The sequence below is a fragment of the Aegilops tauschii genome, chromosome 2 (genome assembly GCF_002575655.3).
Source record: "Aegilops tauschii subsp. strangulata cultivar AL8/78 chromosome 2, Aet v6.0, whole genome shotgun sequence".
NCBI lineage: Eukaryota > Viridiplantae > Streptophyta > Magnoliopsida > Poales > Poaceae > Aegilops > Aegilops tauschii.
In genome coordinates, this window is record NC_053036.3 from 647,301,446 (window position 1) to 647,318,106 (window position 16,661).

The 16,661-nt window shown below is 44.0% G+C and overlaps 1 protein-coding gene across 1 annotated transcript; it reads left to right on the forward strand.

Moving 5' to 3' along the window:
* The first annotated feature begins 383 nt into the window (after positions 1-383).
* Positions 384-12,146, forward strand: LOC109747354 (uncharacterized). Its single transcript, XM_020306431.2, has 4 exons — positions 384-432; positions 8,865-9,371; positions 9,799-10,028; positions 11,183-12,146. The coding sequence occupies exons 1-4, from the start codon at positions 384-386 to the stop codon at positions 11,798-11,800; spliced, it is 1,404 nt and encodes a 467-aa protein (XP_020162020.1). The 3' UTR covers positions 11,801-12,146.
* Positions 12,147-16,661: the final 4,515 nt, after the last annotated feature.

Here is a 16,661-nt window from a genome sequence, read left to right on the forward strand (position 1 = left end):
GCCTTTTTGTGTTCTAGGGTTCATATAAGTGTGCTGCTCGACCCCTCCATGAAGTGGTCAAGGGGTATATGTAGTGTGGCCCAAAAACTAGTTGTTTGATTGTAAAAGGTTGTGTAAGTACTTGACATATGGTAGTTACCAAACATATGGTGTGTACCGAACATCTGGTCGATGTACGTTTTGCACAGCTAAATGAATTAGCAGAGGCAAAGTAACAGGGGCACCAGACATCTGGTATGTACTGGACATCTGGTGTCTCAAGGAGCATAGGACGTCTGGTAGGTACCAAACTTCTATTAAAATTTTGGCTTTGTATAGGTTTACTGAATTTCGGTGTTTATCAAACATCTGGTGGCACAGACATCTGGTCGCTCGGGATAGCAATGGCACTTGAGCTTGATGTTGACATTATTCTTGGCTCAAGTTGGAAAGGCAATCCTGATCACGACTCTTGGTGAAGACATCAAATAGCCCCCACATAACCATGTGGAAGCACAACTTTTTATTCCATCTTCACATACCCATCATGTGATCGCTCGCAAGCATCAAGCATGTAATCCTTTGGTATGCCAATCTTGAACTTTCCCTTGTCAACCATAATCATCATCACTTGATGTCATCCTCCCATGGGCACTTGTAATATTTCTCTTATGCAAGCTCATGAGAATCACCTAACCCTCATAGACATAGACAAGCACATATCATGGCTTAGTACACAAAGCATATTTGACAATTTTTTACCATACCACAAGATCCCATGTGGTATATTAGTTGTGCTTGTGCGTTTACCATTTAGAATTCGATCTTCAAGCTTTATCTCTGTCAACCTTTATCTTTACTCCATGATCAAAACCTGATATCTGGAGGGCCATTTCTTTTGATTATGATAACGTCCCCAAGGCGACTTCAAATGAACAAGTATTCAACATGACTTTTCTTCCTTACATCAAGGCAAATGATTTTTATTTTTGAATCATCTCAATCCGAGGTCGTATGCAAAATCTGCAACCCTAACAGTCTAAAATGACAATGAGGAGAAAAGTTTCGCCCCACACCACACCAAGACATTGATGTCTTATACATTGTGTGAGTTATTCGGACCCCAAGATTTCTACGGATTGAAAAGTTTTCGACACGAAAGAATCCATTCAACCTTCTTATTGCATTACCCATGGAACAACTTCATATATAACTTGGTGCCATTGTTTCCATAGAAGTTTTCATTCATTATCAACTCTCAATGCACATGTTTGTGTTGATGGATTACTTCATTCAATTCATCCAATATTCTTCATGTATTATCAATGGAACTTTCGCGAGAGGCACATCTCTGCCTAAGAAAAAAAACTACCACGAGAGGCACATATTTGTTTCTCGTGGAGGCACAGATTTTGCTTCCACGAGAGGCAGAGTTGTGCCCCCCGGAAAGGAAGAAACGTTTTTTTTACTTCCACGAGAGGCACAAAGTTTGCTTCTTATGGAGGCACATTTTTTTGCTTCCGCGAGAGGCATTGTGCCATTTGGAAAAAGGAAAATATTTTTTTTTTGCTTCCACGAGAAGCTCAAGTTTGCTTCTTGTGTAGGCACAAATCTGCTTCCACGAGAGGCACATGAAAAGAATATGTTTTCTTTTTTCACAGGAGGCGCATATTTGCTTCTCGGAAAAGGAAAAAAATAAAACATAATCATGCTTCTGGCTATGAGTTTTTCTATCTTTTATCGGCCTTTTTGGGAGAAAAAAATTCATCAAAACCTATTAACATGGGATCTAGTTTCGAATATCTCAACACGAAGAATCGAGCAGTGAAAATGGTTCATGAATTGGACAACCAGTTATAAGAGATAAAATGTTTTAAAAACAAATCTACGAAAAAAGTGAAAACTCCTAGGCTACCATTTGTCAGCCCTTGAGAGGGTGGGAGTGACATTTACAAGGGGTTCTCCGTAATGAATGATTTCTTTGTTTTTGAGGCAAATAAAAAGTAGCGGGGAGGTTCTAGGACGGACCGGCGAGGTGGAGAGTCGCTCTTGTTGGGCCAGCCCCTCCGACTAGGCCCGACTGAGCTTTTCTTCGGTGGGACAGCATTCCATCCCAACCCAACCCACCGCTTTGTTTTTTTAACTTCAACCTGATCTTTATTTATTCAAAACCGGCAGGAATCTCTGCCGCTATAACCTGCAGAATACAGTCGGGAGGTTCATTCAACCAGACCTTACAATAATGACTCAAAACACTCTCCTTAGCTAACAAATGTGCTGCACTATTTGCAGTCCTCCCAACCCAAGAAAATTTCCATCTTTCCCTGCTATCCAACATTTGCTTGACTTCCTCTATGATTGGTCCCAGCGTAGATAGGTCCCTCTCCTTGCTCTGTAACTTGCTAACTATCTCCTTGCAGTCCATCTCAATGTGCAGACTGTTGGCGTTAAACTCATGTGCTAACTGAACCGCATGCTTACAAGCTTGAAGCTCGGCTGTAGCTGGGTCCTTACACATTGGGAGGAAATGGCATGCACTACCCAGCAGAGCCCCTTCATGATTTCTGAATACCACTCCTGCACCTCCATTCTCACCTGTTTTTGATATGGCATGCACTACCAAGCAGAGCCCCTTCATTGACTTTAACCCATCCTTCCTCCGGCGGTTTCCACTTTTCAACAGGCACGGGCTTCTGTATTTTGCTTTTGTGTCCATGTATGGCCTGCCACTCCTCCATCAACTTAACTACAGTCCTTGCAATCACCTCTGCATCTTCAATTCTCTTTCCATCATGGGCATTACTGCGAGCTAACCACAGTCCATACTGTTGGAAATATGCCCTAGAGGCAATAATAAATGGTTATTATTATATTTCTTTGTTCATGGTAATTGTCTATTATTCATGCTATAATTGTATTGTCCGGAAATCGTAATACATGTGTGAATACATAGACCACAACCTGTCCCTAGTAAGCCTCTAGTTGACTAGCTCGTTGATCAACAAATAGTCATGGTTTCCTGACTATGGACATTGGATGTCATTGATAACGGGATCACATCATTAGGAGAATGATGTGATGGACAAGACCCAACTTAAGCATAGCATAAAAGATCGTGTAGTTTCGTTTGCTAGAGCTTTTCCAATGTCAAGTATCTTTTCCTTAGACCATGAGATCGTGCAACTCCCGGATACCGTAGGAGTGCTTTGGGTGTGCCAAACGTCACAACGTAACTGGGTGACTATAAAGGTGCATTACGGGTATCTCCGAAAGTGTCTGTTGGGTTGGCACGGATCGAGACTGGGATTTGTCACTCCGTGTGACGGAGAGGTATCTCTGGGCCCACTCGGTAATGCATCATCATAATGAGCTCAATGTGACTAAGGCGTTAGTCACGGGATCATGCATTGCGGTATGAGTAAAGAGACTTGCCGGTAACGAGATTGAACAAGGTATTGGGATACCGACGATCGAATCTCGGGCAAGTAACATACCGATTGACAAAGGGAATTGCATACGGATTGATTGAATCCTCGACACCGTGGTTCATCCGATGAGATCATCGTGGAGCATGTGGGAGCCAACATGGGTATCCAGATCCCGCTGTTGGTTATTGACCAGAGAGGCGTCTCGGTCATGTCTGCATGTCTCCCGAACCCGTAGGGTCTACACACTTAAGGTCCGGTGACGCTAGGGTTGTAGAGATATATGTATGCGGAAACCCGAAAGTTGTTCGGAGTCCCGGATGAGATCCCGGACGTCACGAGGAGTTCCGGAATGGTCCGGAGGTAAAGATTTATATATGGGAAGTCTTATTTTGGTCGCCGGAAAAGTTTCGCACTTTATCGGTATTGTACCGGGAGTGCCGAAAGGGGTCCGGGGGTCCACCAGCCCCGGGGGGCCACATGGGCTGTAAGGGGTGCGCCTTGGCCTATATGGGCCAAGGGCACCAGCCCCAAGAGGCCCATGCGCAAGAGATAAGAAAAAAGGGAGAGTCCTAAAGGGGGAAGGCACCTCCGAGGTGCCTTGGGGGGGAAGGACTCCCCCCTGGCCGCACCCTTCCTTGGAGGAAGGGGCAAGGCTGCGCCCCCCCTCTCCCTTGGCCCTATATATAGTGGGGGGAAGGGAGGGCAGCAACATCTAAGCCTTGGGCGCCTCCCTCCTCCCATGCAACACCTCTCTCTCTCTCTCTCTCTCTCTCTCTCTCTCGCAGAAGCTTGCGAAGCCCTGCCGGAGAGCCGCTACATCCACCACCACGCCGTCGTGCTGTTGGATCTCCATCAACCTCTCCTCCCCCCTTGCTGGATCAAGAAGGAGGAGACGTCGCTGCACCGTACGTGTGTTGAACGCGGAGGTGCCGTACGTTCGGCACTCGGTCATCGGTGATTTGGATTACGGCGAGTACGACTCCGTCATCCACGTTCATTGGAACGCTTCCGCTCGCGATCTACAAGGGTATGTAGATGCACTCCCTTCCCCTCGTAGCTAGTAGACTCCATAGATGCATCTTGGTGAGCGTAGGAAAATTTTAAATTATACCTATGATTCCCAACAGTGGCATCATGAGCCAGGTCTATGCGTAGTTACTATGCACGAGTAGAACACAAAGAAGTTGTGGGCGTTGAGTTTGCCAATTCTTCTTGCCGCTACTAGTCTTTTCTTGTTTCGGCGGCATTGTAGGATGAAGCGGCCCGGACCGACCTTACACGTACTCTTACGTGAGACAGGTTCCACCGACTGACATGCACTAGATGCATAAGGTGGCTAGCGGGTGTCTGTCTCTCCTACTTTAGTCGGAACAGATTCGATGAAAAGGGTCCTTATGAAGGGTAAATAGAAATTGGTAAATCACGTTGTGGTCATACGTAGGTAAGAAACATTCTTGCTAGAGACCTACAAACCACGTAAAAAATTGCAACAACAATTAGAGGACGTCTAACTTGTTTTTGCAGCAAGTGCTATGTGATGTGATATGGCCAGAAGATGTGATGAATGATATATGTGATGTATGAGATTGATCATATTCTTGTAATAGGAATCACGACTTGCATGTCGATGATTATGACAACCGGCAGGAGCCATAGGAGTTGTCTTTATTATTTTGTATGACCTGCGTGTCATTGAATAACGCCATGTAAATTACTTTACTTTGTTGCTAAACGCGTTAGCCATAGAAGTAGAAGTAATCGTTGGCGTGACGACTTCATGAAGACACAATGATGGAGATCATGATGATGGAGATCATGGTGTCATGCCGGTGACGAAGATGATCATGGTGCCCCGAAGATGGAGATCAAAGGAGCATGATGATATTGGCCATATCATGTCACTATTTGATTGCATGTGATGTTTATCATGTTTTTGCATCTTATTTGCTTAGAACGACGGTAGCAAGTAGGATGATCCCTTATAATAATTTCAAGAAAGTGTTCACCCTAACTGTGCACCGTTGCGAAGGTTCGTCGTTTCGAAGCACCACGTGATGATCGGGTGTGATAGATTCTTACGTTCGAATACAACGGGGGTTGACGAGCCTAGCATGTACAGACATGGCCTCGGCACACACGCAATACACTTAGGTTGACTTGACGAGCCTAGCATGTACAGACATGGCCTCGAAACACGGAGGACCGAAAGGTCGAGCATGAGTCGTATAGAAGATACGATCAACATGGAGATGTTCACCGATCTTGACTAGTCCGTCTCACGTGATGATCGGACACGGCCTAGTTAAACTCGGATCATGTTTGACTTAGATGACTAGAGGGATGTCTATCTGAGTGGGAGTTCATAATCAAATGAACTTCATTATCATGAACATAGTCAAATAGGTATTTGCAAATTATGTCATAGCTTGCGCTTTAGTTCTACTGGTTAAGATATGTTCCTAGAGAAAATTTAGTTGAAAGTTGGTAGTAGCAATTATGCGGACTGGGTCCGTAAACTGAGGATTGTCCTCATTGCTGCACAGAAGGCTTATGTCCTTAATGCACCACTCGGTGTGCTGAACCTCAGTGTCGTTTGTAGATGTTACGAAACATCTGACATACACGTTTTGATGACTACGTGATAGTTCAATGCGTAATGCTAACAGTTTAGAATTGTGGCACAAGAGACATTTTTGAAACGTCGCAGAACATATGAGATGTTCCGAAGACTGAAATTGGGATTTCAGACTAGTGCCCATGTCAAGAGGTATGAGACCTCTGACAAGTTTCTTAAGCCTGCAAACTAAGGGAGAAAAGCTCAATCGTTGAGCGTGTGCTCAGATTGTCTGAGTGCCACAATCGCTTGAATCGAGTGGGAGTTAATCTCCCAGATGAGATAGTGATAGTTCTCCATAGTCACTGCCACCAAGCTAGTAGAGCTTCGTGATGAACTATAACATATCAAGGATAATCATGATGATCCTTGAGCTATTCGCGATGTTTGACACCGCGAGAGTAGAAATCAAGAAGGAGCATCAATTGTTGATGGTTAGTAAAACCACTAGTTTAAGAAGGGCAAGGGCAAAAGGGATACTTCATGAAACAGCAAGTCGTTTGCTGCTCTAGTGAAGAATCCCAAGGTTGAACCCAAACCCGAGACTAAGTGCTTCTGTAATGAGAGGAACGGTCACTGAAGCAGTACTACCCTAGATACTTGGTAGATGAGAAGGCAGGCAAGGTCGACAGAAGTATATTGGATGTACGTTATATGAATGTGTACTTTACTAGTACTCCTAGCAGCACCAGGGTATTAGATACTGGTTCGGTTGCTAAGTGTTAGTAACTCGAAATAAAAGCTGCGGAATAAATGGAGACTAGCTAAAGGTGAGATGACGATATGTGTTGGGAGTGTTTCCAAGGTTGATGTGATCAAGCATCGCATGCTCCCTCTACCATCGAGATTTGGTGTTTGCGTTGAACATGATTGGATTATGTTTACCGCAAAATGGTTATTCATTTAAGGAGAATAATGGTTACTCTGTTTATTTGAATAAAACCTTCAATGGTCTTGCACCTAAAATGAATCTCGATCGTAGTGATACACATGTTCGTGCCAAAAGATATAAAATAGTAATGATAGTTCCACATACTTGTGGCACTGCCATTTGAGTCATATTGGTATAGAACGCATGAAGAAGCTCCATGTGGATGGATCTTTGGACTCACTCATTTTTGAAAAGATTGAGACATGCGAACCATGTCTATTGGTATATATGCATGAAGAAACTCCATACAGATGGATCGTTTAGACTCACTTGATTATGAATCACTTGAGACATGCAAATCATACCACATGGGCAAGATGACTGAAAGTCCTCGTTTTCAGTAAGATGGAACAAGAGAGCAACTTATTGGAAGTAATACATTTTGATGTGCGCAGTCCAATGAGTGCTGAGGCATGCAGTGGATATCGTTATGTTCTTACTTCACAGATGATTTGAGTAGATGCTGAGTGTATTTACTTGATGAAACACTAGTCTGAATTATTGAAAGGTTCAAGTAATTTCAGAGTGAAGTTGAAGATCGTCGTAACAAGAGGATAAAATGTCTGTGATATGATCATAGAGATGAGTATCTGAGATACGAGTTTGGCACATAGTTGAGACATTGTGGAAAGTGTTTCACAATTAATACCGCCTGGAACACCATAGTGTGATGGTGTGTCCGAACATCATAACTGCACCCTATTGGATATGGTGCATACCATGATGTTTCTTATCAAATTACCACTATCGTTTATGGGTTAGGCATTAGAGACAACCGCATTCACTTTAAAAGGGGCACCACGCAATTCCGTTGAGACGACACCGTTTAGAGAAACCTAAGTTGTCGTTTCTTAAAAGTTTGGGGCTGTGAAGCTTATGTGAAAAAGTTTCAGGCTGATAAGCTCGAACCCAAAGCGGACAAATGCATCTTCATAGAATACCCAAAACAGTAGGGTATACCTCCTATTTCAGATCTGGAAGCAAAAGTAATTGCTTCTAGAAACGAGTCCTTTCTCGAGGAAAAGTTTCTCTCGAAAGAATTGAGTGGGAGGATGGTGGAGACTTGATAAGGTTATTGAACCGTCGCTTCAACTAGTGTGTAGCAGGGCACAGGAAGTTGTTCCTGTGGCACCTACACCAATTGAAGTGGAAACTTATGATAGTGATCATGAAACTTCGGATCAAGTCACTACCAAACCTCGTAGGACGACGAGGATGCGCACTACTTCAGAGTAATGCGTGATCCTGTCTTGGAAGTCATGTTGCTAGACAACAATGAACCTACGAGCTATGGAGAAGCGGTGGTGGGCCCATATTCCGACGAATGGCTCGAGGCCATGAAATCCGAGATATAATCCATGTATCAGAACAAAGCATGGACTTTGGTGAACTTGCCCGATGATCGGCAAGCCATTGAGATAAATGGATCTTTAAGAAGAAGACGGACATGGACGGTAATGTTATCGTCTATGAAGCTCGACTTGTGGCAAAGAGTATTTTCACAAGTTCAAGGAGTTGACTACGATGAGTTTTTCTCATCCGTAGCGATGCTTAGGTCCGTCGGAATCATGTTAGCATTAGCTACATTTATGAAATCTGGCAGATGGATGTCAAAACAAGTTTCCTTACCAGTTTTCGTAAGGAAAGGTTGTATGTGATACAATCAGAAAGGTTTTGTCGATCCTAAGGATGCTAAAAGGTATGCTAGCTCCAGCGATCCTTCCATGGATTAGAGCAAGCATCTCGGAGTCAGAATATACGCTTTGATGGGGTGATCAAAGTTTTTGGGTTTATACAAAGTTTGTTAGAAACTTGTATTTACAATAAAGTGAGTGGGAGCGCTACAACATTTCTGATAAGTATATGTGAATGACATATTGATGATCCGAAATGATGTAAAATTTCTGGAAAGCATATCGTCGCTACCGTGAGACCCTGAGGTGGGAGACCGAATTCCTGAGGAGCGAGGTCACCTCCCGTGGCCTGGAGACGATTGCTGGGAAGAAGGGCTATCTGAAGGAGCATACTGGTCGAAGATCACTATCTCGCGAATTACCTCAGCTGAAGGAGCAGTTGTCCGGCCAGAAGATCGCGAGCCTGCCTCTGGTCAGTTTGCCCTATCTCGTTCCTCGTCACGAGGAGGCCCTCAATCTGCTCCTGCACGAGGCGCACAAGCTGGGCTACCGGATCCAGTCTCTGAGGGAACTCGCTGCTCCAATCTCCCTGGAGACGGCCAGGTTACTGTCTCTCGTGTCGGAAAGATGTGCGGAGATCTCCAGAATCATTGCGAGGCAAGGGTCGCCCAATTCAGGCAAATCTTCCGAGGATGCTGCAATTGCTGCTTACAGCGAGCGCCGTGAAAGCTGGGAGTCCATTTGGGGTAGTCCAGTATTAAGGTCTGGCGGCTTCAACGACATAAGTAAGTGCTGCTTATGTCACCAATAATTATTTATCTTGTAGGAAGACCAATTTCAAAGAATTTTTGAAACCACAACAAGTGATTCCAAAATTCCAATTCTGATTCTGATAGAAATTCCAATTCTGATAGAAATCTTTTAACTCTGGGGAAACTCATTTGTACTAGTTCCAATCCAGGGGAATTACTGCACAAATACACACTAGTTCACAGTTTCCCAAGTGGACATTTGGCTTTGATGTCGGTGAGTGTAGCACCTGTCTGCTCCTATGCCTTTCCTGCTTTTGCTTCCTTTTTCTTCCTTACTATGCATTTCTCAGTCAATGTAATCATAACTTGCTGCTTTTCTTCTTGCACGGTAAAATATTGTACTTCCCTTGGTTTAGTGGTTTCTACATTATATAACACTACACACACATTGATATTGCAGCCACACTGTCTCCTATGTACTTTACCCCATTTGCACCTGCTATCATCCCATACACCGGCTTCGCCACCAAGGCCTTGCAGATTTACTCCTTTGAGATCTCTGACCTAAATGACTGCTTGAAGTGGCCACTCTATGTGTATGGCGTGGTTGCTGCTCGAGACGTTGTGGATGGTAACCGCAACCTCCTCTTCTCTTGCTCCCGGGCTAACGGCCAAGTAGTCACAGAAAAGGTATGTATGAAATGTTTTTTCTTCCTCTTGCATGTGATCTTGTGTATTAAACATGCCGATTAGCAAACATAGAAAATTACCATGGCAGTCCATATAACTCTGCTGGTTCCTAGATAGGCATAGCTTTGGTTATTGTTACTCTTGGATGAAAATAATTTGATCGAAGAAAAGTTTGTTCCTATCAGCGTTTAATTACACATCAAGGAAATCGAATTAAGCTCATCAGCATTAGTCGAGTAGTGCAGCAGATAAGAAACTCGCCCTATGAGGGACATCTAGTGGTAATTAGTATTCCCTCTGTCCCACAATATAAGCGTTTTTGCAAGCTATTTTTAGCTTGCAAAAATGTCTTACATTGTGGGAGGAAGGATTACAAGATATGGTTATATGAAAAAATAGTTTCTTCTTATGGCCAAAGTCAAGATCTATTCTGGATCAACACAAGCATCTTCAATACTGCACCTTCCAGGCAGAATGCAGGCCTTTGTTGATATAGTTGCACTGTCAAAGTTGATTGCAATAGTTTGATGTGTATCTCATTAACAGAAATATCACAGGCTTCTGTGTTCTAACACTTGCACCCTTGATATAGTTCAAGCAAGAAAAACATTTTAGGAAGTTGAGTGGCTCGGTGTCAAGCAAATGTTTCAGGGAACTATCTGGTCCAACCAGTAGTATGCCAATGTGTCTACCAGTCTCCCATTATCTACCTTCAAATAACCATGGAAGATGAATCAGTTCTCATTAAGGGATATAATCAACTGTAGTGTGGTCAGCAGCAAGAGGAACATTCAAACAATTATTGTGACCATGAATTCCTGGTGCTCTGTCTGTCTCAGTACATAGAACTCTTAGGAAGGGAATACCATGCTCATTCTTAGGCATTTCAAACAAAAGATAGCACCTCTCTAAACTAAGTTCTGCAGCCAACAAATCAAACCCTCTCTGAACAAAGTATCTCTGTTTTTTAGCTCTTCGTATTCAGCACATGCAACAACAATGACCATGAAAACGGGAGCTTTATGTTCCTTTTATCAGGGACAGAAAGGTCATTGAGTTTGTTCCTGAGCAAAGTTTCCATACTATCTCATATTAGATGTTTGTCGGTTTCAACTAAGCGTTAGTAATGATAATGATGATGATGTTGTCTGCAGGATCCTTTTTTGCACTTGACTGGGCCTTCTCGTGCTATTCTGGCTGAGTATCCTGTCGACTTTGAAGTTGAACTAAGGATAAAAGATGGAACAGAGTGCCAAGATAAAGCCTTGATGAGTTCTGCTAACCACCACAGTTTCGCTAGTGCTGACAGTGCTGTTTTCTTTAGCTGCCTGTGTTCAGCAGAGTTAAGCCTCCAGACTGTTTATAGTGCAGTCCAGGCCACTATCTTGTCCATTCGTCTTGTTGGAGGGGAGTCATCTTTTGAATATGGAGGTCAAGTTTCATGTTCATCATATACTGAAGGTGTCAATGCTGATGCATGTCGGGAAGTTGTGTTGATTGATTGTGATGAAAAATTTCTTGAAGATGGACTGGATGGCTATATCTCTCTTTCAAGGAATGTGGTCACCGTGGAATTGGAAGGATCACTGAAGATTACCATAAAAGAATATACAAAGTCTCGTCTTGTCGCTAACGAGGCCCAGCTTGATATCCCTGCTCAGCATTGCCAAGTAAGCAAGGGAGAATGTGTTCTTGGCGGACATAATGTGGTTGTTCTTATTGCTTGGTCCCTGCTTGTGAGGGACAAGCTCGATAACTTGGTGATGGGGTGAAGATGACTCCTTAGGTGATCAAACTTAGAGCTAATATATATGTATATGTTGTTGTACTAGACCTATGTTTTGTGATCTTGTGTTATCAAACTTGAAGACTAGATCTATGTTTCTTTTGTTCTATTCCTACAACTGCTGGGGAGGTACCTTTATTGTTTAACGCAGTTCGAACTGATGAATGTAGTTTCTTTTGGTCAACGATGTCAGTTGACAAATGTGAGTCGTCCCGCGTGGGCAAACTGGAGCGAAATGTGGCTGTGGCCTGCGAGCGTTCTGCTCCGACTTCAGACAAACAATTTATGGCTTTCTAGTGTTGAAAATGAACTGCTAGAGCATCTAGAGCATCAGTGGTGAAAATGAACTCCTCCAGCAAGTGGTTTGATTATGCAGCACTGGTGAAAATGGCACACTTAACTCAACTTCAGACAAACAATTTATGGCTTTGTAGTTTCCATTTAGGTTCAGTACGACTTGACCTCACAATGTTAGAAACAAGGTCTACGCTGCATTTCAAACAGAGTGTAAGTAAATCTGACAAGATGGAAATATTATAACAAGAATAGTAGAAGGTGAGAGGAGATAAATAAAATTAATTCTCAAGAGTGCCCCAGAAGAAGCACAGCCAGAAGCAGGGCACTACCCCTCTTTAGGGCAACTCCAACAAGCGCACACGAAATGTGTTCATTTTTGTCCATTTGGATGATCAGGAGGACACCAAAAGTCAGCCCGTCTCTGCCGCCTGCAAGTGCACCCAGCGTGCCTGCCCACATTTCATATTTTTTATTTTTGAGTTAAAAAATATATTGCTAGCAAAAGTCCATTCATTACGTTAATAAACTAAACAATTTAAATAAAACATTAATTAAACTAAATCTACTGCTCGCCCTCGTTGTTGACGAGCTCGATTTAGACCAGAGGCGACCATGGATATGGCCACGCCCGCCGGCACACACCGTGGCGTAGCTAGTGCCTCCTGGCGCTCCTTCTCCGGCGATTTTGAGAAATGCCACTGTAATTTTTCGAACTTTGAAAAATGCCATTTTCAGTGGTATTTTTTAAAGTCTGCAGTGGCCGTTTTCAAAGTTTGCCAAATTTGCAGTGACATTTTTCAAAGTTTGAAAATTGCAGTCCCGTTTCTTGGAATCTCCAGAATTCGAGTGACATTTATCCAATTAACCCTAAAAAATGTTCATGATATCAAGAAAATATAATGTATTTAAAAAATTCTCATGATTATGAAAACTGCTAAAGTTTTCAAGATTTCATGAATTTGAAAGATGTTTGAAAGTTGAAAAAGAAAAATGAAATAACACAAAAATAATTTAAATATGAAGAAGAAAGAAGAAAGAGAAATAAAAGGGAAACGATTCAGATCACCCAGCGGATAATCACGCTCGCGTCCGCCGCCTCGGTTGCGTGCCACGCGTCCGTTCTGGACCCCACCACCACATTATTTGCAACAGCCACGCCTCGCCTCGTACCTTATCCTCTTCTCCCGTATCCCCTTTCTCATGAATCCAGGGGATCTGCTCCATGCAAAGAAAGAACTGCAGCAGCATCCACGGGATCTGCTCTAGGGGATGCTGTTGCAAATTTTGCAACATGGGTCCTGTTGCAGAAAATTTGATGCGGCGGAGATGTTGTTTTAATTTCTGTAACAAGGGTCTCTTTGCGGAAATTAGACGCAACGGAAGATGTTGTTGCAATTTTTACAACAAGGATCTTGTTGCAGAAAATTAGACGCCGTGAAAGATGTTGCAAAATATTAGACGCGTGAAAGATGTTGTTGCAGAAATTAGACGCGTGAAAAATATTGTTGCAGAAAATTACACGTGGTGGGAGATGTTGTTGCAATTTTTGTAAGGGTCTTGTTGCAGAAAACTAAAGAAGAAGAGGTTTTGCAACATGGGTCTTGTTGCAGAAAATTGTAGAAGATAAGGTTTCCCAACAAAGGTCTTGTTGCAGGAAATCAGAGAAGACCAGATCTTGCAACAAGAGCATCGTTGCAGAAAATTAGAGAGAAGGATTGAACAACTCGCGTCACGCAATCGAATGGCTCGCGAGGTGGCGGATCTTTCTAAAAGATCCACCGGCCGACACGCAGCAGCCCCCAAAATAAAAATAGAAAGGAAAACAGAACAGAAAATGAAAAGGAGGAAAAAAAGAAAAAGAAAGAAAAACTGAAAGGAAAAAAAAATCGGTTCAGGGAGGGGTTTAGAACCTTCCCAAAACCGATGGAGATGAAATCCAATAAATGGGCCAGCCCATATGAATACCATCGCTGAGGGAATGTACCAGGTCGCTCCGCGCTTTTTCAAATGTAAAGGGCGTAACTGTAAAATTGTGCTTAGTTCAAAAATTATGTCCCTGCGACAGATATTTCGGGACGGAGGGAGTATATTATTAGCACATGCAGAAAATGCTGTACTACTATATTTCAGTATAGTTTTTATCCAAGACAAAGGGAACACAGTTTGCTGTTTTGTAGAGCACCGAAATTGCAGCTAATGTAGATCTTAAATATGTAAAAGAGATTCACCTCAACGGCAGAAGACACGAGGGAGGTTTATTGCAGAACAGCAGCAGGACTACCAAGAAGATAAACTAGTTAACCAAAATGAAACGACACATGAAATGAATGGTGGCCTGAAGTACAGGAAGTCGTGCTTTGTATGATTTCTTATTTTGCTTTTGCTGCTGCAGAACCTTGGAAAGCCAAAACTCATTCTGCTCCAAGCAAGGCATAGTTTTTAGTTGTGTCACTGGTTGTGTTTCACTACACAGTTTTACCTCTAGGAATTTCAACTGCTCAAAAATGCCATCGCTTTGTTAGGTGCATGCTAAAAAATGCCACCGGACACCATTACTGTCAGCTCAAATCTCATTTGCCGTATTATAATGACCAAAATACTTATAGACAAACATGTCAGCTCTCTCTCTCTATCTCACTAGTATAAAATGTGGGCTCACTTGATCCCAATAGCGTTCTTATTTGCCTCAAAATTTATTCGCTTGCTTAATCCTGACAAGTGGGCTCCACACATATCGGCCCTGTTTGGATGCTCTAACTCAGTTAGAGGTTAGAGTTAGATTCTAACCTTAAACCAATCCTGAACTAACTCTAACCAAAGAGGTGTTTGGATAGCAGGGTTAGATTGACAATAAATGCTCTACCGGATTTGGCGGAGCGAGCCCTGGCCGAGGCAGACAGGGACGCGCCCGGCAAGGAGCCGCGCTGGCCTCTCGCGCAGCCTGCCGACCGAATCCGTCGTCCCTGCGCAAGGAGTTGCGCTGACCGAGGCCGACGGGGACGGGCCGCGTGCAAGGAGCCGTGACTGCTTACCGGCGCGTGGACGGGCCGCGGGGTATGCTGGGGGGAGAGTGAGAGAAAAAGGTGTTTTTCTAATGGTTCCAAGGAGAACTAACCCAAATAAGCACCTCTTGGGTGGGTTAGATTTTTTGGATGGGTTAGATGCATGATGGGTTAGATGCATCTAACCTAAACTAACCCTCCGTTTGGATATTTTTGGGTTAGATGAGTCCAAACTAACCTAAACTGACTCTAATTCATGGAACCAAACAAGGCCATCATTGTGAGATAGAGAAAGCTGGCATGTAAGGTTTCAAGCACTGGTTCAAGACTGAAAAAGCAAAGGATCCGTACGTGTAAGGAATTTCTTATCATGACTTGTGCAACGGACAAAAGAGCTCCTTCCTCGGGCTCTGGGGCATCTTGTAGCTTTTCCTGCCAAACAAAGCAGAAAGCAGAGCACCTTCTGCTCTACTACACTACACAGTGGCATCCTTCCAAACGCCATCGAGTCTAATTAAGTTCTGTCAATGTTATTTCATCATCTGAGCTAACCTCACATGCCACTTTGGCCTTGGCTTCAACTATATCCTCACTTGTGATGTACCACCTGAAGCAACAAGACAGGCCGTAAGATTTTCTTTTATGGAATGCAAAGAAAATGGGGACTGACGTGACAGTGAATTCTTGGAATTTGCAACACAGACATTCAACATGACCTTGTGTAGCATCACCGACACCGTACAAGTAAATTCAAATTGCTGTCAGTATCTAAGCATATAGTGGTACTTGGTGTTACAGCCTACTGGTTATTGATCAGACGTTGTTTGTCTGACTGAGGTGACTTTTCAAGATATTCATTCAAAGAAAGTCTGGATGAGAGTGAGGAAAAGGAATAAGAACGCAGGGAAACGCTTACAAATCGGTGGGAAATGGTGTGAATCGGCGATGTGGGCCTAGAAGAGCTTCAGTAGCATCCATCTCACCCCCCACTGAAGCAGCTGGCGTCTGTTGCCGCGCGTCCGGCTTCCGCCCGTCTTCGCCGGCGTGGGGAACGACCGGGACGCGCACGCTCATCCTCCTCCCACGGAGGCCGGCGGCGGGCGCCTACTAGCCGGCCTCGAACCGATCCCACAACCGCGCGGGATGGTGCAACCTAAATCCATCCATCGCAAGGAAGGGGCAAAGAACCGCTGCGTTTTGGTGGAAGGGCGCGGCGGCGAGACGGAGGAGGCCGCGCTGCATCTCCTCTGTTCTTCATCTTAGAACAGAGGAGACAGTTGCAGAGATCGGCCCTCTCAGATGCGGATGCCAACTCAGGTTATGCGTAGAGCGGCAATGGAAAGCGGAAAACGTTGAGTCCGTCTTCACACCCTTGTCTCTCTTCTCCAACGGTCTAAAGCGGAACACGGCGGCCGCCGAGACGCCGAGCACCAGTGGTAGAACCAGGGGTCCTACCGGACCTGCTCCGGAGGTTGTAGGGAAAGGATGGAGCGGGGCGAGGCGATGAGCGAGCGCGCCGGCGGCTGAGCGCCGTCGCATCGGAGGGAG